Source organism: Grus americana, chromosome 30 (genome assembly GCF_028858705.1).
Source record: "Grus americana isolate bGruAme1 chromosome 30, bGruAme1.mat, whole genome shotgun sequence".
Classification (NCBI taxonomy): Eukaryota; Metazoa; Chordata; class Aves; order Gruiformes; family Gruidae; genus Grus; species Grus americana.
The window spans coordinates 764198-785699 of NC_072881.1; the positions used below are offsets into that span (position 1 = coordinate 764198).

General features: G+C 45.6%; 2 protein-coding genes across 4 annotated transcripts in view; one reads left to right on the forward strand and one right to left on the reverse strand.

The window, feature by feature from the left end:
• Nucleotides 1-4188, forward strand: part of LOC129197953 (maltase-glucoamylase-like) — a 52595-nt gene extending 48407 nt beyond the window's left edge. For both annotated transcript variants that reach the window (XM_054806787.1, XM_054806788.1), the window contains exons 45-47: nucleotides 397-446; nucleotides 2588-2758; nucleotides 3537-4188. In XM_054806787.1, coding sequence (XP_054662762.1) covers nucleotides 397-446; nucleotides 2588-2758; nucleotides 3537-3599 — 284 coding nt within the window. In that variant the 3' untranslated portion in view covers nucleotides 3600-4188. The remainder of the gene's footprint in view (nucleotides 1-396; nucleotides 447-2587; nucleotides 2759-3536) is intronic.
• A 3589-nt stretch (nucleotides 4189-7777) lies between these two features.
• LOC129197921 (uncharacterized) lies at nucleotides 7778-13853 on the reverse strand. Of its 2 annotated transcripts, XM_054806741.1 has the most exons (6): nucleotides 13725-13853; nucleotides 10284-10361; nucleotides 9818-10114; nucleotides 8896-9195; nucleotides 8477-8578; nucleotides 7778-8028 (listed from the first exon to the last, which is right to left on the reverse strand). In XM_054806741.1, the coding sequence occupies exons 1-6, from the start codon at nucleotides 13753-13755 to the stop codon at nucleotides 8000-8002; spliced, it is 837 nt and encodes a 278-aa protein (XP_054662716.1). In that variant the 5' UTR covers nucleotides 13756-13853; the 3' UTR covers nucleotides 7778-7999. The 2 variants fall into 2 exon arrangements, with proteins under 2 accessions (XP_054662716.1, XP_054662717.1); XM_054806742.1 differs by lacking the exon at nucleotides 8477-8578.
• Nucleotides 13854-21502: the final 7649 nt, after the last annotated feature.

Consider the following 21502-nt stretch of genomic DNA (forward strand, 5'->3'; position numbering starts at 1 on the left):
CGCTCTGGATGTACGGCAGCATACATCATAAGGATTTGTTCTCGAACCTAATGGGGACATAACCATAGATAAACTGGGAAGCTTTAACTAATTTCCTTGGTATTAATAAATTCAAATTATCTTCAGATAAGACGTATCTAGAAGTCTCTCACCCTCTACACCTACAGTGCATTATCCTCGTAATAACTATAAGCTATCCCCTGAGATTATCACAAGGCACAAAACTGGGATTATTTTAATTTTTTAATTTTTTTTAACATACCCAAATGTTGCAGGAAGTCTGCACAATGCGTATGCATATATAGCATATACAGTGTAATTCTTCTAGTTAATTAAAAAAAAAAAAAAGACACGTGCCTAGCAAATACATTTTACTTCATTCTTTCTTTCTAACAGATGCGTATGAAGATGGCGTATATCTGCTGACCTCATTTACTGCTAATCAGGTATGTCACGTTAACTTGCTGGTTTTGAGCACCCAGGGTGATTATCGTTGTATGTTTAACGACGGTATTTTATTTTGGCTTTTTTTTTTTTTAATGTTGCAATATCCCAACATGCCATTAATTTTCGATGATAGATTACCTCTTATCTGGTATCATGAAAACCGCTGTGGGTCTCTAATTGTTCAAAATTAGAGAATTAATTAGAAAATTAGAAATTAATTAGAAAACTAATTAGAAATTAAAAAAAATTAGAGAAAAAAAAAACCCAAAACCAAATCCAAAACGCAATATTTGTAATAGCATATTCCAAATGGATAAACTAATTTTGCAATAAATTGAGGCAATTTCATTTACTTCAGTGGGGCTACTCCACATCTGTGTATTTATATTAACGAGCTGGCCCAGCCTGAGACCTCCAAGACAGATGTTGGTTCAGATTTTTTTTTTTTTTATCTGCACATCGATTTTTCAATAAGTGAGGAGGTTTTTAACCTAACAGTCAAAATACCAGATGTACCCATTTGCAAATTCTCCTTCTATATATGAAGGAATTGAGGAGCATTTTGTGTCCAGGCCCCAATAAAATGCAATTAATATAATTAAATTGTGTTCAGAACCATTTAAGCCAGATTCAGAAGGTGCCTCTTGTAGCTTAGTGCTATATTTGTTCTATATTCATGATACCATCTTATAATTCTGAAAATTTTTCTGAAAAATTCTGAAAAAAGTTTATTTCAACAAGGATTTACGTAGAATGAAAGCATGTATCCATGAAGAAATCCAGTGAGGCCAATGGTATTATTTTATCAGATGCTCCGGGTGATCCCGCTCTAGCAGGGGGTTGGACGAGATGATCTCCAGAGGTCCCTTCCAACCTCTACCAACCCGTCAATCTGTAATTTTGTTTAATTTTTTGTTAATAATTGTTTAAAGGTCCCAGCGGGATCTTTGAACAGAGACTGGTGTGGAGTCACTGAGTCAGTTTGTGACTGCTTTTTAACTGTTATTCTTAATTTTTATCTTTATTCTTCAACACAGAAGATTGACCACGGAGCACTTGCTGGGTAGTAAAGTCAGTGATCGGTGGTGCTTATTATAATTATTGGCATTTCCAACACGTCAGCTTTAAGTTTTTCTTTCGAAGCAGTTGAATAGCTGGAATTAAATTAGACGGTAATTATATGGATGATGGATTATGGAGTATGTGGATTTAAAAGAAATGCTTTTTATATTGTAATAAAAAAAGTGTGCTGTTTCATTAGTTTTCAAGGTGGCCAAAATGTTTTATTATTTTATCCTCAGTGCTCTTATTTACCATTTATTTTGACTTTGTCAAGTAATTGGACAGTAAGTAAGGGAGAATATTATTTGCAGTAAATGTCCATTTTCCTGCTCTTACAGAAAGCTGATAAGGAAAGACTTAACTAAAGCAGTCTTGAACCAACCAGTAATCAAGAATTCAATAAAATAATATAACTACATTATATTTATATGATTATAGCATAGCAGCTTTGCATGGAAGAGGAGCTGGGATCCGACCCAGCAAGCGTGGTCTCTGGGGAACTTAAACAATATTCTCTGTCGGGAAAAATGCTCCCCTTCCCCCATTCACACACTATTTTTTTAGGTCTGGAATGAAGAGTTTTGCAATCCATCCTAAGCATTTTTTGCGATCGTAAAAGGCAATTTAAAAAAAATAAAAAAAATTAGCGAAATTAGCGAAACGCCTGCAGGACTTGAGCAATAACTAGTGGACGCACAGAAATCTTACCACTGGATTCAGGAGTTTGGGAAACTTCAGAGAATTACAGGAAAATGAGTAAAAAAGGTCCGAATTATAAAAGCACGTTGGTTTTTTATGCTGCAAAGTTCACTTCAGGACAAATTTGTTTAATATTCAGCATTGCATTGGTAGTGGAGAAGTCTGCTAGAGATCCGCGAAGGCAGAGGAACTGGGAAAATCAAAGCCTCCAGAATTTGGAAAATAAATAACACCTTTAGTGGTTTGTTTTTTTTGTTTTTTTTTATAAATTGAAGAAGAGGAAAAAATTGTAAGCCTCAAGTGGGCTGAAAAAAAATTGTATTCTGACAAGTAACCGCCCAAGGACAAATCACTGATTTTCTTTTTCCTCTTTCTTCAGAACGTTTTGGAGATAAAGGTTTTGCACCACGGTTATACCGATCCAAATAATTTGAAGTTTACTCAAATTAAAATTTTGGGGGTGACCTCAAACGTTCGGGAGGTGACAGTATCGCAGAATGGGGAAGCAATCCAATCTCCTCACGTTGTGTCGTACGACAGCCAAAAACAGGTAAATCAATGGTTTGTGGGGAAAAAAATCCTATCCGTGCCATTAGTTATATGCTCTTAAAACACTTGGGGATTCGCCTCTTGGCTGTGATATAATTTCTAAAATATATTTCTTTACTGAAGTAAAACCACCGACATCTAAGAAGTAAGAACTCAGGGTACTTTTGCAACCATTTTTTCCCCCTCCAGAATTAATGAAGTCCCATCACAAGTCTTGGTCGCACTGTTTAGTGAGACCCACAAGCTAAAAATCAGTTGATATTTAATTTAATGATGTTTAATTTAATTTACTGCCCTTTCTGCAGAGTTCAGGGTTCTGTCGAGTCTCATTTCTTTCTGCCTTTCAGGGGAAAGCAAAACGAGAATGTATCTTAAATTATATAATTATTGTATAATAGGAATATATATACTAGAAATATTTTATGTAAAATCTACAGTAGCATAATGTAATGTAACGTAACAACGTAATATAATGTAATATAATGTGATATATAATATAATGAGATATATAATATAATGAAATATATAATGTAATATATAATATAATATAATACAATGTAATGTAAAGTAATATAATATAATTAATATAATTAATATAATATAATATAATATAATATAATATAATATAATATAAGTGACCAAAAAAGATGAATTAAGAAAGTAAAGAGAAGTAATCTGAAATAAGAACCTGCTGTTCTGACCAGCTGCAGAAAACCAAGACGTCTTCAGAACAGCGTTACTCATTTGTTTTTGTTTTTTTTTCTATTTGTTTTTCAAAGGCCCTGGAAATCACCCGCCTGGCACTTGAATTAGGCAAAGACTACACATTACAATGGAGCTAAAATGATTGAAAATAGCGCTGGCCTAGAGCTGAACTTCCTCATCTTCGCAAATTGTTTTTCCCCTCGCCTCCTGCCTCTTTGACTTCTTGAAGTACTTTGCACTACAAATACGTACGGTCAGTTTGTATTATTACGTGCAGAAAGGAGTTGTGGCTTAGCCTTGTCCTCATAAAGCTGAATTCGTTGTTTTTTTTTTTTTTTTTAAATGTTATGGCACTTCAGTATGACTTGGTCTTTCCAAATGAAAATATGAATGTGAAATGAGGTGATTTTCCCCATGTCAAAGTTCTGGCTGACGTCCTCCTCACTGCATTTTATAAAAATATTAGCAGGAACTGTGTGTATATGGGGCAAGAAATCTGCCCACATTTAGCTTCATCTTCATTTCTGAGTCACTGTGATAGAGAAGCATTTGAGGGCAATCACGTGGATCGATTTAAAATGAGAAGATGCTTCGGTTGTTGTTGATCTATAAAATACTAAGGCGCTTGCAAAAATGCTTTGAAGTTTTTTGTGTCGGCTTTAGCAGGCACTCAAGGCGCTCAAGTTCTCCAATGTTTTGATCTGAAATGTAAAATTAAACTTGATATTTCTGTGCTAACTAAAAATGTCTTGAGTTTTTATTGAGTTTGTTTTTTTCTTTTTTATGGAAGGAAATGTTGCAAGCTTACCAGAGAGTGGTTCATCTCAAAGACTTTTTGTAGCTCAGAAGTACAGCATATGACCTAAACGGATTGATAAAGAACATTTCCAATTAAATTTATTCTGATTAAGTGTCTGTCAGAGGTAACGATAATCTCTAGGGCCCTGCCTTCAAAACTCATTTCAGTGGTTCCTCTCCACGTTAAAATTCTGTAACAAAACAGTTAAATAGTCATTATCACTCTAATTATAGGACTAAATCTATTGAGACTTCCCAATACTGTAGGGAAATTGGAAACCTGGGGGGGGGGGGGGGGAAAGGATCATTTCAGATAAAACTCACCCTATTGAAAAATATTTTTGGACAAAGGAACTTAGAACTTTTGTGCTGTGACATCATAGATACTTGTGTCTGTTTTGCAATGTATCACACCGCAGGTAGTAAAGCTGAAGTCCAACAAGCTTAATTTTCCATCGAATTCAATGAGCAGCAAAAATATACCCTGTTTGTTCACGGTATAATTATGCAAAGGATTTTAAATTTTTCAACCAAAAATTAATTCAACAAAAAAATGAATTCGAACAAATCGAAGGCATCTGCCTCTGGTTGACACAAGGGCTCTTCTATTCTTGGTGTTTCTCTGCCCTGTGCCAGCATTTCCTCCCTCCTCCAGTCATTTCAGTCACAGAATCAGCCAAAAGTGACCAGGATATTTCAATTTTGTGGTGAAAAATTCATCTTTTCTCACTCCCAAAGGATCCTTTAAAGGATCCTTTCCTTCAAGCTACAGAACTTCTGTTGCCCTATGTCTTGGTCCAAATTCTTGTATTTGGCCAAGCTGTGATGACTATGGGTTGAAAGTCAGGATGTCCTCATTGAGGTGAGACTCAATGGAGAAGGTGACCTTGTGCAACCTCTGTGACACCAAGTTTTCAAGGGAAAATCTTTAGCATTTCTTGTCATCACTGTAGTTGTCGGGGGTAACGATGGCCAACTGCTCCCTAAGGGACTGAGGCCTGAGCTTGGTCACGTGGCCAGCAAGGCAAGAACAGCGCAAAGCCCAGATCATCAGGCAAGAACGTGGGTTGTTGAATGAGGCTGTTCCAAGGTCAAGGCAAGAACACGGGCTGAAGTTCAATGATGGTAATCAGAGTCAGACACAACCCAGTTGTCCCTGGAGAAGCAGGGTGGGATGAGGCAGGTCCAAGTTCCAGCTGAGAAGTCCACTCCCAGGTCAAGGTCCTGTTCAGGGAGGCCCACAGCCAGGCACAGCCATGGCTGTGCTGAATCAGCAGGGCTAAAAACCTGGGCCTGAGTTGAAATGGCCTCATGGGAAGGATGGAGGGCCCTTGTGAGGCTCATTGACACCTGGGTCCCTGGACACCTGGGTCCCCTCAGACTCTTTGGTCCCTTCTAGATGCCTGTGTCCCCACTCCTGGCACCTGGGTCTCTCAAACGACAGGGTCTCCTGGATGACTTGGTATCTTGGATGTTCAGGTCTCCTGGACACCTGGATGCCCCTTGTAGAACATACTGGGTGCTATGGAAAGACATTTAAAGAACAATGTGATCATCAGGCACAGTCAACATGGTTTCACAGAGGGAAAGTCCTGTTTAACTAATTTGATATTCTTCTATGACAAGGTCACCCACCCAGCGGATGAAGGGAAGGCGGATGTAGTTTTTCTGGATTTTAGTAAGACTTTCAATACTGTCCCTCAAAGCATCCTTCTGGACCAGTTTTCCAACTGTGGGATGAACTGGTTCATGGTGCACTGGGTGAAGAACTGGCTGAAAGGCAAAGCTGAAAGGGCTGCAGTGAATGGAGCTACATATGGCTGGTGACCGGTCACCTGTGGTGTTCCTCAGGGCTCAATCCTAGGGCCGTTTCTGTCAATATCTTTATCAATGATCTGGATGCAGGAGTTGAACGCAGCATTAGTAAGTTTGCTGATAATACCAAACTGGGAGGTGCTGTTGACTCTTTTGAGGGACAAGAGGCCTTGCAGAGGGATCTAGATAGACTGGAATATGGGGAAACCATCAACAGCATGAAATTTAACAAGACCAAATGCCAGATTCTGCACCTAGGATGGAGCAATGCCAGGCACAACACTGGGAGAGGAGTGGCTGGAGAGCAGCCCTGCAGAAAGGGATCTGGGGGTGCTGGTTGGCAGCAGCTCAACAGGAATCAGCAGTGTGTCCTGGCAGCCAAGAGTACTGTGGGAAGTGCTGGGCCTCACCATTTAAGAAGAACGTGAAGGTCCTTTAATGTGTCCAGAGGATGGCAATGAAGCTGGTGAAAGGGCTGGAAGCTGTGTCCTGTGAGGAGCAGGGAAGAACTCTGGGTTTGTCTAGTTTGGAGAGAAGGAGGCTGAGGGGCAATCTCATTGCTCTCTGCAGCTTCCTGAGGAAGAGACATGGAGAGGGAGGTGCTGAGCTCTTCTCCCTATGATCCAGGGATGGGATGCCTGGGAATGGTTCAAAGCTGCACCGGGGGAGGTTCAGATGGGACATAAGGAAGCGTTTCTTTACCAAGAGGGCGGTCAAACACTGGAACAGACTACCTGGAGAGGTGGTCGATGCTCCATCCCTGTCAGCATTTAAGAGGCATTTAGACAATGCCCTTAACAACCTGCTTTAACTTTTGGTCAGCCCTGAAGTGGTCAGGCAGTGGGATGAGATTATTGTAGGTCCCCTTCAACTGAGATTCTTCTCTTCTCTTCTCTTCTCTTCTCTTCTCTTCTCTTCTCTTCTCTTCTCTTCTCTTCTCTTCTCTTCTCTTCTCTTCTCTCTTCTCTTCTCTTCTCTTCTCTTTTCTCTCTCTCTCTCTTTCTCCTCTCCTCTCCTCTCCTCTCCTCTCCTCTCCTCTCCTCTCCTCTCCTCTCCTCTCCTCTCCTCTCCTCTCCTCTCCTCTCCTCTTGTCCCAGCTTCTAGAAAAACATCATCTTCCCACCCACAATGGGTTGTTTCTCCTTGTACGAAGGGGAATTCAGCCCCATTGAGCAAGTCTGATTTACACCACGTCCGTCCGGGGAGGAAGTGATGTGTCTCTGTGCTGGGGCAGGCTGTCTACTCTTCTTTGGGAGCAGACTCTGGATGAAGGAGTCTGATCTCCAGGGTGGTTTGCCATGTAAATGTGACCCCTCATCACATCCCTCCCACCCACATTTCTCTCCCCAAGACATCAGCCCGCTGTAGATCAAGCCAGGAGGTACAAAGCATACAGACATGAGATTTATTGAACTTGGAGAGCCAAATGGGCAAGCCAGAGGGGCAAGGAACAGATCTGGACATGTGTACTCTTCCCTGACCCTTTCTTTCGATTGGACCACACAGACCAGAGATTAAAGCCCAAGGTGCAGTGGGCTCCAAAGGAGGCTGAATTTCAGATGCAAATAATAACCAGGTGTAATGGGAACATGGTGGGGTCATGGGTGAGATGGAGCAGCAGCATACACACACACACAAACACACACTTTGGGAAGGAGCGTGGAAACATGCATCTTTCCATAAAACCCACAAGACCAAAAGATAATGTCCAGCTTTATTAGAATGGAGCCAAGGCAGGTTGGAAGGCACAGGGGTCTGCACAGAGGAAAGGAGTGGCCAAAGCAATGCCGGTTGAACGTGCACCACTTCTGCTTCTTGAGGAATCTGAGGCAGACGATGAGGAATCAGGCAGGCCCCAAGGGAACGATGGCCTTAGCTAAATGGAGTAAAACCTTTAGGGGATTTTTTCTTCTCATTCCTCTCATTAGTCCATCCGGAATCCCTCTTTCAGATCTGCAAATGAAGGAAGCAGCAGCATCAGAAATGGCTTCTCTTCAGTCTTGGACCTTTAAGGGAGATGAATTTGGGGATCCAAGGAAGGAGGAGGGTGAGACTCAGAGAATCAGAGAATCATACTATCTTTTAGGTTGGAAAAGACCTTGAAGATCATCGAGTCCAACCATAAGCCTAGCACTACAAAGGCCACCACTAAACCATGTCCCTAAGTGCCATATCTACACGTCTTTTAAATACCTGCAGGGATGCTGACTCAGCCACCATTGAGGAGCAATACTTTTCAAATTCTCTGTCCAGAACAACCTCCCAAACCAGCTTTGAGCAAAAGGTTGGTTTCCTTTTTTTCTTTGGCAAGGAAGGTGGAGTAACAGTCAAAAGGGGTCATTATTTGGCAAAGAAAATGAAGTCCCAGGAGTCTAAGAATTAATGCAAGTAAAACATTTACCTCTTCTCTTCATCAGGCGGTGGGAGAAGAAAAAGATGAGGCCATTGATGGTAAAGAAGGAACCCCCAACAATGATCTCTCTAATCCAGCTGATTTTATGGCCTGGGAAGAATCAATGGTGACTTTACCATGACACAAACTTCCCCCCCCCCAAAAAAAAGCCATATGAGGTGATGAGCCCATCTTTTCATTGAGATCTTTTTCTCCAGTATCTCTCCTTATTTTTGTTTATAAAAGAATGGGCAGGTATGGCAATGAGCTCATTTAGCGATGGATAGAGGGGCTGACACAGAGAGATGGATGGTCATAGGACAGGAAGGGATGGAGATGAGGCTCGTGGATGAATTCGTAGAGAAGCACAGAGGGAATGAATTAACTGAAGATGGGTCAGTAGTCACTGGATGGGTTTGAAAACTCACTTTTCATGTTGACATTGATCCAGTGGCTCCTTCCTGAGCGAATGGGACGATTAGACAGAGTTACAAAATAGGCACAGCTGTAAGACCCAGAGACTTCCTGTTCCGTGATGTTGAGTTCATAGCTGTAGTTTCTCACGTTCGATACTGGGATGGAGATGGCAAGTCCAAAGTCCGCGTAGTACTGGACTTCTCTAACATAATCTGCAGATGAGGGGATGGAGCAGAGTAGCCTGACGGAGTCCCCAATTCTATAGAACTGCTGCTGAGGTTCCAGGGATAACGTTGGGGCCACGGGAGCATCTGGGGAAAAAAACCAAACAAACATAACACAACACATAACCCAACCAAGTCGGCTGTCTGTGACATCAGGACCTGTGCACAAATCCCATGATTTTTCCCAGTGTCACAACTCAGCCTTGACAAAGGGACTAGAAAGGAAGTTAATTATTCTTCTGACTATTGCCAGGGCAAACACAGAGCCTTGAACTACAGAACAGCTTCTGGGGCTCACTCGTGGCTCTCTTTCCTACGCCCTTGAACCATGGACAGAGGAAAAAAGGCCCACGGATCTCAGAGATAAGAACTCAAAGCAGCTTGAGCGGTTTCTTTGTATTCTCTGAAGCACAGAAAATAAGTATTTTTACACGCCCAAAGTAGAAAGGCATGTAATACACCCCAAACCCTAATGAAAGGCTCGGGCAGGCTCACTGCTGTAAGACCTCTTGGAGGGGACACAGCTCCCAGGCCAACTTATTCCTGCTTTCTCAGAGAAATCCAGGAGCACAACAGGAGCTTGTGAGAAGCCAGAGCAACTTCATCTGTACACTGGCAACCACATGATGAGGCCATCGAACAAGATGATGCTCTAAAGGGAGGCATGTGGTGTCTGGGCTGATGAGACCATAAGACAAGACCAACCTACCCCGAACCTCAAGTGAAAGAGGAAGGCTCCTATTGGAAGGAATTTGGTGTCCAGAGTCCTCCACAAAATACATGCACGTGTACCCTCCAGCAGATGCTTTTGTAGCTGTGAGCTGGAGCCAGGCATTCGGGAGGGAGTAAGGTGCTTGCAGGTAGATTTGGTCCCCACTTTGATTGAAGAACCGAAATCCACCTATGTTCCTCTTTGTCGTAGCCAAGCAGATCAAAGCGACATTTTCCCCTTCATAATAAAAATGGTAACTGGGGTCTGCAGAGAGTGTCGGCCTTGGCAGAAGGTCTAAGGAAGAAAGAAAGGATGTGGAGGATGGGAGGGAACTTTCCGAGAGGAAAAGCAAAATGTGACGCCCCTTTTCCCTCCATTTTACAAAACACAGCTCAACCCTGCCTCATCGTCAAAGGCTCGGTTCAGCAGGAGAGCATCTTCTGAGAGGTCAGGCTGCACTTACCTGCAGAGGACACAGCCAACGGTAGCAGCTGGAGGAAAGCTGTGAGAGAGCAGCATTGAGACGAGAAGAGAGAGGAGGCTGCAAAAAGGAGAGAAAGGAAGTCACTTCGGCAGCCACCACCCTGGGAATTCCTGCCCCTTTTCGCCATCGCTCAAGGCGGCAGCCCCTCCACAGCACCATGGATTCGTACGGGTCGTGGGTCCTTCTGGTGCCACTGTAGCACGGAAAGCCTCGACAGATCACAGAGAAACCCTGTCACAGCAATTTCACATGCCAATGAGGCCACCCACGGGGAAAAAATCGACAAAACTCCACGTGCCCCTGAACTTATCTTTTTGCTACATGGAACACATGTTGGGCGACATTCTTTCTTCTGTTAGAAGCGATTTGATGATTGCCAAGCAATTGATTACTATCAGCAATAGGAAATGATATCTTAAAGAAATGGGGCTGCTGGAGTCCTTACAGGGTTAGGAAGCACGGGAGATCTCATGGTCCTAGCAGCGGAGAAAGGAGGTGTTGAGCTGGGGTACATGGCAGGAGGAGCTCAAGGTCTATTTGCATCAAATACCAGGCTGCAGAAAGGAATCTTTGGGGTTTCTGCCCCGATATGAGGTGGGGCGTGTCGCTTGCAATAGATATGAGGAGGGCTGGTGTGGGCTGACCCTGCCTGGTGGACCAGCCCCACGCAGCCACACACTCCCCCCTGCCCCCAGCAGGACAGGAGAAGAGAATAGAGAGCAAAATTAAGAAAACTCATGGGTTGAGATTAAAAAAAACTTGAATAAGTAATTGAAAGAGGGAGAGAGAAAACAACTGCAGAGATGAAGCAAAGACAATCGCTCACCACCTCCCACAAGTGCAGTGATACCCAGCCAGACCCCGAGCTATGGCTGCATGCCCCAAACCCCCCTTCCCTCCATTTTTATTGATAAGCATGATGTTATAGGGCATGGAATATCTCTTTGGTCAGTTGGGGTCAGCTGTCCTGGTTGCCTTCCCTCCCAGCTTCTTGCACACCCACAGCCTTCTCCTTGCAGGGCAGAGTGGGAAACAGAGAAGACCTTGACGCCGTGCAAACACTGTCAGCAATAGCCAAAGCTCTGGTGTGTTATCATCACTCTTTTAGTCACAAACCCAAACCAGCACCCTTCGGGCTGCTATGAAGAAAAATAACTCCAGCCAGCCAGACCCAGGGCAGGAGCCAGGATCCAGGCTGCTCTCCCTGGCCCAGGATCAGTAACTCATCGCTTCAACCCTGCACAGGACAGCACTCTAGGACTTCATCCCCTTCCACCCTAGAGGAAACAAAGCTGACTCAAATCAAGTATTTAACCTCAGAATCAGTTGAACCGGCCCCACCCCGGTCTCTCCTGATTCTCTTCTCAAATAACAGACTACACTGTAAAAGTTGCATTTCTTCCCCCTTTGATATCTACAGGCAAGTCTCCCAAGTGGTCCAGATGCAAATTCCTATTTTCAAACTTGTGATGTCCTGGTTAAAAAATACTTTCACCTCTTTGCAACTGAATTTCCAAGAGGTACGTTGGAGGAAGTAAACCCCCCAACATTCTGAAAGCAAAATAAACCAAGAAAACTTGTTTGTGCTGTGGGGGGTTTTTGGCTTTGTTTGGTTTGGTGTCTTTGTCTTGCTAATGTGAAAAAAGCAAACATCGTCCAGACCTCAACAGCCTCTTCACTGAATACTGCTATGGCGTGAGCTGCCAGAGATGACCAAGCTGCCAAAGTCTCCATCTCCCTCCATCAAATTTCTGTCTTGCCATGGAGAGAGGGCATCACATCCTAAAACCGTTGGCTTCTTCCTTTCTGCTTCCTGGAACAAAGCTCTCAGGCTTGGGCAACATGTGAGTAATCCAAGCCCCTTAATTTTGCACTCGACTTCTGTTGGTGACGCCCTAGAGATTCATCTTGCCTACATCTGGCTGTTGCAGTCAAGACGTTAAGCGCTGTGCAAATGTTACCAGTGGGGAAATCCGGGACAAGGTCTCAGCTGGACTAGCGAGATGAAGGATGTGGTTGGGTGACATGGGCTTTGCTGTGGTAAGTGTGAGGCAGCAGTAGATCTAATCAGCTTTTTTCCGCTGAAAAGCATCTTCCCCACACAGAGCACGTGAATGTAGTGTCCTTTGTAACGGGGGGAGATGTACCCAAGAAGAGCACGCGTGGAGGTGCATGTTCCTTATTTTCAGCCCCTCACTGACAATGCTGGAGAGAGGCAGGATGGAGGCAGGGCTGGCCATTTAAAGTTCTGGAGCACATTTTTGACCTGAGATAGATCTTTCTTAGACAGATCATAACTATGGTTCACCCCCAACCTGGGATCAACCAGTCCTAGTCTGGTTCTCAAGCCAGAAACCAATCCAAAAAAGGATGCAAAACAGCCAGTCAGATAATCAGATCTAATTTCAAAAGAATCTACACCACAAAGAACACGATGGAACTGATATTTAACAGCCAGACCCATTTGCCACAAAGAAGATCATATGTTGGGATCGTCTCCAGTACCACCACAGCAATGAGTTTTCAGCCAAGCGTTCTTCATCCCCTGAGAATACTGATACCCAGCTGACAGGACAGAACTAACTGCATCGACCCACCAGAGAAATATATGATTGGGATGGGATGGAATGGGATAGAATAGAACAGGACAGGACAGGAGTATTGAATATTTTTCATTCGGAAAGGACCTACAACGATCACCTAGTCCAAGTGCCTGACCTCTGCAAGGCTGACCAAAAGTTAAATCATGTTATTAAGGGCATTGTCCAAATGCCTCTTAAACACTGACAGGGATGGAACGTCGACCACCTCTCCAGGAAGCCTGTTCCAGTGTGTGATTATTGAGGGTCTAACAGAATGGAAGGGAATTGGAAGGAGAGGAGAGGAGAGGAGAGGAGAGGAGAGGAGAGGAGAGGAGAGGAGAGGAGAGGAAAGGAACAGGGTTATAGAGAGGAGGATGAAAGACAGGAGGGAAGATTGGATTGAAAACCAGAAAGGGGAGAGGGAGAAAGAAGAGATGATGGCAGTGAAAGAGAGGACTTGAGAGGGATATAGGGCAGAAGGGCTAGAGATGAAAGAAAGGAAAGGAATGGAGAAGGAAAAGTGGTAGAAATGAGGTAAGACGAAAAAGGAGGAGAGAGATGCATGTGGGAGGGAGACGGAGAGGAGAGGAGAGGAGAGGAGAGGAGAGGAGAGGAGAGGAGAGGAGAGGAGAGGAGAGGAGAGGAGAGGAGAGGAGAGGAGAGGAGAGGAGGGGAGGGGAGGGGAGGGGAGGGGAGAGGAGGAAAAGAAGGGAAGGGAAGGGAAGGGAAGGGAAGGGAAGAGAAAAGAGAAGAGAAGAGAAGAGAAGAGAAGAGAAGAGAAGAGAAGAGAAGAGAAGAGAAGAGAAGAGAAGAGAAAAGGGGGGGATGAGAGACTCACTGAGGAGTATCATGAGGCAGTAGACGATCATGGCACTGCAGTCCAGGGGGTGCTCAGGGCTCTGTGCTGGCCTGTCCAGGAGAGGAGCGTGCTGCCTGGTGGCTCTGTGCTGCCTTCCCCATCTGTCTGACTCGAGTTGGGTGGTCAGAGGGGCAGGGAGAGGAAGTGCTGCATAATGAAGTAGAAGCCACGAACCACCACTGGGAGCTTGAGCTTGTTGTGTGTCATTGTAGTTGCAGAGATCTTTTCCTCTCCACATGCTCTAGATCACCTTTGGGCTGTCTGTTTGCTCCATGAACCTCATCTCTCCCTTGAGCTGGGGAACAGAAGGTGGCCGTTATCTACTCTCTCTTACCTTAGGCATCTTCCTCACGACAACTGACAAAGAGAATCAGCAGTAGCAAGGTCCTTTATTCTTGTTCCCACTTCCCAGACTGCAGGATCCAACCTTCCCCTTCTCTTTTTCCCTAGCTCCCATCATGCCTGTGACTACTCAAGTGTTCCAAGACTAGAGATGTCTGTAGTCTAGCGACCTGCAGCAAAATGGCTGGGAAGGTACATCTGCCAACAGGTAGCATGAAGATGGTTTCCACAACTTCCTCTTGCATTCCATTGGAACTGGGATGGCATCAGCAGTTGTACAGGGGCCACTTTTAGATGATTTGGAAGCTGCCAAGGACTCAATGACTCATCTTAAGATACATCAACATCCAGTTAAAATGCTGGTTTGGATGTTCGAAGCAAAGGAGAATAGAAACAATCCTTTCCTCCTTCCTTCTTTCCTCCTCCACTGAGACAGAGGAGAGGCCACAAGCCAGGCACCTTTTGAACAAAGACGCGGTCGAGGTAATCCTGAGATCAAACACCGCTTTAACTAATTGGGGCCATAGGATAAGCACTTGTGTCATCTTGTGGAGCTTCTTGGTAAACCGCCTGGCTTGCAACAAGCGTGCTGTCGATAGGTGAAAAGGCTCGTAGGAGACTCTCCAGATGTCCTAGACCTTGGCAGTCAATGTGGTGTTAGCTCTCATCTTGCATTGAGAGGGTCAGGGGTAGGGATGAGGAGGTATTGCTGATCTGAACTGCCACCGTGCCAGGTACGTGGCATGGTTTTGCGGGAGGATGCTCTGCATTGCTCAATATTTTGGGGACTCGGGTGTGGTGCAGGCATTGAAGGAATCCCCCGTGCAAGGGCATCCCAGGAGCAGAAGCACTCCTCCCGCAACTGGACGTGTTCTGCTCACTGGTGTCACATTGCCTTTCCGCCCTCGCTTTGCATCCTCTGATCTGATGTGATCCTCTTTTGCCCTCATCGCTTACCTCTCCTCCTCTGACAGACGCAGGCTGCCAGCAGCAGCAGCAACGGGGCTGGCACAGCAGCAGCAGCTGCACATGCGGGCGCCGGTGGGATGGATGGAGATGGGGGCTGCGAGTTAGAGACACGAGGGAAGATACGCGACTGCAAAACATCAGCAGGAGAGCTGCAGGTCATGCATCTACTAAGTCAAGTGTTTCTTCTTTCTGTCCTGGTTCCCTGTGAGAGGAAACACAAGGTTGGTGTATGAGGTATCTTCCTCCAGCTTTGCTCCCTGTAGACAGTGAGGTTGAAGCCAGTTTGACTATGTTTCTTTGCCCCTGCCCCTCTCCACAACCCCCTGTCCCATCCCGTCCTGTCTTGTCCTGAAAAGTCCATTAGTCCTGCAGCCTTGGGGCCCAACCGTGCCATCAGAAGGATTCTCCAGCCAACATCCTCTCTTGTAACCATGCTGCAGTCCCAGACGTAGAGCCCAGGCAGGTTTCATTCCTCAATTGCTCTCGCTATCCCTGCCATGGGGCAAGTAACATGCTCCCGGCTGCTTTGGGGGTCTTGGCCAGTGGCTCAAATAAGCCAGGGGTCATTCTGCAGTGGTATCAGATATGACCACCCTGGCCATATGAGCAGAAGCCATTCCCTGGCCTACTTGCCATGTTGCTCTGGTCTTTGTGTTTCAGGACCATGGGGGTCTAGAGGTGAAACAGAGCTTGTATAAAGCAGTGAGGATGTGAATCTGTCTCCAATGCGACGTGAAGGTCCCTATAGTCTTCCTGGACATGGATGGATGGAGACGAGGGCTGTGAGTTAGAGACACGAGGGAAGATACGCAACTGCAAAATATCAGCCCTATCAGCTTCTCCATCCACATTAGTTGTGGCTTTTTCAGCTAAAAAATAACCATGCTTAATGGGTGCTGAACCCTACAGAACTCAAAGGGCAGGCACCTTGCGAATGCCATCAGACACAGCCACTGCAGGCACAGGAGACCTCAGAGAAAACTGCAGCTTGGGAACGTACTCAACATTTCTTGGATGGACTTGTCTTGGTGTTCAACACCCTTTGTGAGAGTGACTGTTCTTCTGACCCAGTTGAGAGCAGCTTATACTATTTTTCTTTTTCTTTCTTTTCATACGTGAACATAGCGCTGTGACAGGCAGAACAACCACAACACACAATGGACAGTCCTATTCCTTAGTTGTAGGAACCCCATTGGTCAGGAGCAGGAGGTGACACTGAGATGCTGAGTGACCATGCAGTGCTGAGAGCTGTGCAGGGCAGAGGAGAGGCAAGTTGTGGGCAGGGGATGGGCCAGCAGTGAGATCATGGCTGGGGCAAGGACTTCTGAGGTTTCTTCTACCAGAGCAGCTGATCAGCCAAGCAGCAGGCACGTGGCTTGGCTACCAATGGTGAGGTCACTTCTCACTCTGCAGGGGATAGCTCAGCAGCAGGTTTATAGCTGGCCAGATGCTTGCGAGATCACTTCTTCTCCAGCCCCTGATAGGCCAGCAGCAGGCTCACGGCTTGGAGGGACATTGCCAGGTCTCTTCTCTCCACTGTGGCCTGTGGTGTTTCTCATCCTCCTACCATGTATCAGGACAAAAAGCCTGGCTGAAGGTCCTGGTGGGCTGCTTTGAGCCCTGGAGCCTTCTCCTGCCCTTCGCCTCTCCCCACATCCTCCCCTCACAGCTGTGGTCATCTCTGAGCTTGTTCCAGCTGCTCAAGGTCTGTCCTGTATCTGTGTGTCTGTGTGGGTGGGAGGGTGTGGGGAGCTTTGCCTGAGCAAAAAAAAGAGTTCAGAAAGGGCAGAAAATGGCAAGAAGAGTGAGAAGAGAGAGAACAGGAAGGTCAGACAAGGAGACTGTAGAGGTGCACCATGGAGGAGCAGATACCCCTTGCAGTCCCTGGAGAACCCACGGTGGCAGTTCCTGAAGGAACTCCAGCCTGTGGAGAGCCCACAGCAGAGCAGAGGAAAGATGTGAGAAGAAAGGAGTGTCAAAGAGAAACTGCTCTGTATTGACCATAACCTCTTACCCCCATCTCCTTGCGCCACTTTGGAATGGGTAGAAAAGTCTGGAGTGAAGGAGTGAAGTTGAGCACGGGAAACAGGGGGAGGAAAGGTGTTGTTTTAATGTTCATCTACCCAAATCAATAATTACACATGTGTTTTAACTGGCAATCAATTCAGTCAATTATCCCCAAGTGGAGTCTGTTTTCCCATGACAGTAATTGGTAAATAATCACCCTGGATTTATCTAAACCCATGAACTTCTTCATTTGTGTTCTTCCTATTCTTCTCCTCCATCCCTCTGAGGGCGACTGAGCAAGCCGCTGGGTGGGAGTTTGGCTCCCACCACAAGAGCAAAATGATTAAAATGTTCAAAACATAAACCATTTAAAAATCATAAAATATACAATGATTAAAATAAGAATGTTATTATTCATAGAAGTCACATTTGATTGAAGAACATTCTGATTTTTCCCATAGGAAACCTAAGACATAGACATTCACTTTTACGGATGACCATAAGACTAGTCCTACTCAGCCCCAACCCGAAATGTCTCATGGAACAGAGCTGCCTCTAGGGCAGAAGAATGGATTAGTGAACCTCTAGGGACCATTTCCAGCTCTGGGATTCTTAGACCCGTTGAATCTCATGGTCAGTAGCGACAGGTCTGGTCTCATTTCTATATAATTAAGCCCCTCTTTTGTGAGGGTACTAATAATTTCCCTCCTGCCTCCAGCTCAAGAGGAGGGCTCTGAATCATGTCATGGGTGACTTCTGCTCTCCACCTCCCGTGGTGGGCTAGCTCCTTCTGTACCACCTCTTTCCTCTTGCTCTAGATCCACCACATGCTCCTGCATTTCTCCCAGGAGAACCCTAAGGTGCTCAGCTCCTATGCTGGGCATCAAGATTTTTAACAATCATCATAAATGGAGCTTTATACTACTTCCCAGCATTGCTGGCAGAGAAGAGCGGCCAAGCAGAGGTCAGATTGGGTCTGCAAGGTCTGCGAATGGAAACTGACTGAGATCCTATCTAGTGCAGAAACCTTATCTCTGTCTTTGTGACAATTATGTTGCTGTTTCTTTTTTTTCCTGTTGAATGGGTAGAACCACTGGTAAAGATAGAAGAGTGGATGTTTTCAGATGTTTCTCTCTTTTTTTTTTTTTTTTTTTTTTTTGAGGTTCATCTTTACTTTCATTAGCTTCTGGGCAACGCTATTAAAATAAGGCTAGGTCCATATGATAAGATCCCTGATAGAGACCTACTCACTGTTTCTGCTGGCTAATGACATAACTGTCTCTCCATTTCAAACTCCTGTAAGCACAATGGCTCATGAAATGATGAGAGTCCTGAACCTGTGGATACACTTTGTAAAAACCACTGATTCCTCTTCTCACTTTTCTATTTTCACCTTTCTAGACCCACCGGAACAAACCTCTCTTGTGTTAATCCATAAAGATCTAGATGATCCTTGAGGTCCCTTCCAACCCAAAGCATTCTATGATTCTATAACATCTTCCCAAATAATAAAATATGCAACTGACCTGCTCGTTTAGGGATGAATGCCAGGTAACAGAGTCACAGAGTAGTTGAGGTTGGTAGGAACCTCCTGAGGTCATCTAGTCCAGCCTCCTCTGCTCAAGCAGGGTCAGCTAGACGTTGCCCAGGACCATGTCCACTTAGATTTTTAATATCTCCAAGGACAGAGACTCCACAACCTCTCTGGGCAACCTGTTCCTATGTCTGATCATCCTGACAGTAAAAAAGGTGGTTTCTTGCATTCAGATGGAATTTAATGTGTTTCAGTTTGTTCCTTCTGTCCTGTCACTGGGCACCACCACTGGGCATAAATATTCATCAGGTACTTATTTATTTTGGTAAGATTCCTCCGGAGCCTTCTATTCTCCAGGTGAAGAGTCCCAGCACTCTCAGCCTTTCCTTGGATGAAAGATGCTCCAGTCCCTCATTCATCTTCGTGGTCCTTTGCTGGACTCCAGTAAACCCCTATCTTTCTTGGACTGGTGTGTTGGGTTTGAATGGCAAGGTTTTGGTAGCGGGGCGGGCTACAGGGGTGGCTTCTGTGAGAAGCTGCCAGAAGCTTCCCCTGTGTCTGATAGAGCCAAAGCCAGCCAGCTCCAAGACGGACCCACCACTGGCCAAGGCCAAGCCAATCAGTGCCTCCGTGATAACATATTTAAAAAGGAAAAAAACAGTTAGAAAGGGAGCTTTTGCAGCCAGAAAGAGGAGAGAGAAGATGTAAGAAACTCTGCAGACACCAAGGCCAGTGCAGATGGAGGGGGAGGAGGTGCTCCAGGCACCGGAGCAGAGATCCCCCTGCCGCCCGTGGTGAAGACCATGGTGAAGCAGGCTGTCCCCCTGCAGCCCATGGAGGAAGGATGAGGGGGTGTAGAGATTCCACCTGCAGCCCATGGAGGACCCCACACCAGAGCAGGGGGAGGCACCTGAAGGAGGCTGTGGCCCCGTGGGAAGCCCACACTGGAGCAAGCTCCTGGCAGGACCTGTGGACCCGTGCAGAGAGGAGCCCACGCCAGGGCAGGTTTGCTGGCAGGACTTGTGACCCCGTGGGGGACCCACGCTGGAGCAGTCTGCTCCTGAAGGTCTGCACCCCGTGGGAGAGAGACTCACGTTGGAGCAGTTGGTGAAGGACTGTCTCCCATGAGAGGGACTCCTCCATGCTGGAGCAGGGGAACGATGAGAGGAGTCCTCCCCCTGAGGAGGAAGAAGCGGCAGAAACAACGTGTGATGAACTGACCGTAACCCCCATTCCCCGTCCCCCTGTGCCGCTGAGGGGGGGCGGAGGTTGAAGCCGGGAGTGAAGTTGAGCCCGGGAAGATGGGAGGGGTGGGGGCAGGTGTTTTCAGATTTGACTTTATTTCTCATTCCTCTCCTCTGTTTCGCTTAGTAAGAAGTTAGATGAATTTCCTCTCTAAGTTCAGTCTGTTTTGCTCGTGACGATAATTAGTGAGTGATCTCTCCCTGTCCTTATCTCGCCCCAGAAGCTTTTTGCTATACTTTTTCTCTCTCCCCTGTCTGGTGAACAAGGGACATGATAGAGCGGCTCTGGTGGGCACCTGGCCCCCAGCCAGGGTCAACCCACCACACCTGGGGAGCCCAGAATTGGACACAGCACTCCAGTGTGGCCTCAGCAGGTACGGAGTAGAGGATAAGGATCACCTCCCTTCCCTTGACCCACTGGCAATGTTCTTCCTAATGCAGCCCAGGACACCATTGGTTTGCTTTGCCACAAGAGGGCATGGTCAGCTTGTGCAGACAGAAAATGTTGCCCAGTCACCAGCTGAGATGAGGAATCTTTGCTTGTCACCACCTAGTTGGAGAAGTTGAAGGAAAGAAACAGAAAGGACATCACCTGCCAGCTGGAGTTGGGTTTCATTTGCCTAAAGGTGGGCAGCTGGTACCAGTTTAAATGCATTGAGGCATTTGAGATATGCGTCTGGGACTAGTAAATATAGCACAGGACCTACAGAGCATCCACAAGCTCATAAAAGCTGGAGGTCATCTATAAAGATACCAGACACTTTGTGTAACTGAATCAAAACCTTTATTTCACACCTCCATTCATGGTCTTTTCCAACCCTCATCCTGTTAATATTGCTTCTTCATCACCTCAAAACCCACCCTTGGTTAGTCATATTGTCAAGTGTGCAGTGGTGGGATGGTAGGACAACGACATTTGCCCAAGGAGGTGTGCTCTAAGCTCATTTCCTCCAGCAGCAACCCAGCGTTGATCTGTTCCAGAGCCAGATAAACATTAATCTTTAAAGCAATCTAGGGGTGGAATTAAATTCTTCTCATATCAGATGTCGGCAGCTGAACAAGGCATCCAGACTCCTACATCTAACCTAATGGTAGAGTTTTACTGACCTGATGCATTCCATGTCTACCTTGGGATGAGATGAACTAAACATCACAGGCAGTATTTTCTCCTGCGCTTGCAGCGTTTGCAACCCTTCCTTGCGCGCACGGTGAAGAAGCCGGTGGCTTTCATCCTTCGGGAGGGCAGAGTGTAGCTTTCAGCAGAAATCCCTGGTCTACTTCAGAGTTGCCTGCAAGAAGAAAGAGCAATGAAAACACACAAGAGAGTGTAACTCCAACAAGAGGAATAAATAATGCCGTGGTTGCCCAGTTTATTAATACATCGGCTCTGAGGTTATACAGAGACCTTGTGCTGCTGGTGCTGCATCACTCAATAACACACCTTTGCACGAAACTTATGTTCTAATCCAAAAAAAATTAAGTGCAGCTAGGTGTAACCCTGCACAACAAATCTCTGGACTCTTCTTAAAAGACTTTTTCAGTGAAAACTGAGAACTAATGACAAATGAGTTTCTCTTGTATCCAAAATCACTCTAATGAGTGGACATGATTAAAAAGACACTGATCGTGATCATATTCTTAACCCTTTTTAACCATGAAAT

What these genes read in the sequence shown, in the direction of transcription:
- LOC129197921 (XM_054806741.1), bottom strand. Translation starts at nt 13,755, where the DNA reads ATGATCGTCTACTGCCTCATGATACTCCTCA. An exon ending in GTTGGCTGTGTCCTCTGCAG is followed by an intron (nt 10,115 to 10,283) that starts GTAAGTGCAGCC and finishes TTTCTTCCTTAG; the next exon opens with ACCTTCTGCCAAGGCCGACA. An exon ending in TCTTTCACTTGAGGTTCGGG is followed by an intron (nt 9,196 to 9,817) that starts GTAGGTTGGTCT and finishes TTTTTTCCCCAG; the next exon opens with ATGCTCCCGTGGCCCCAACG.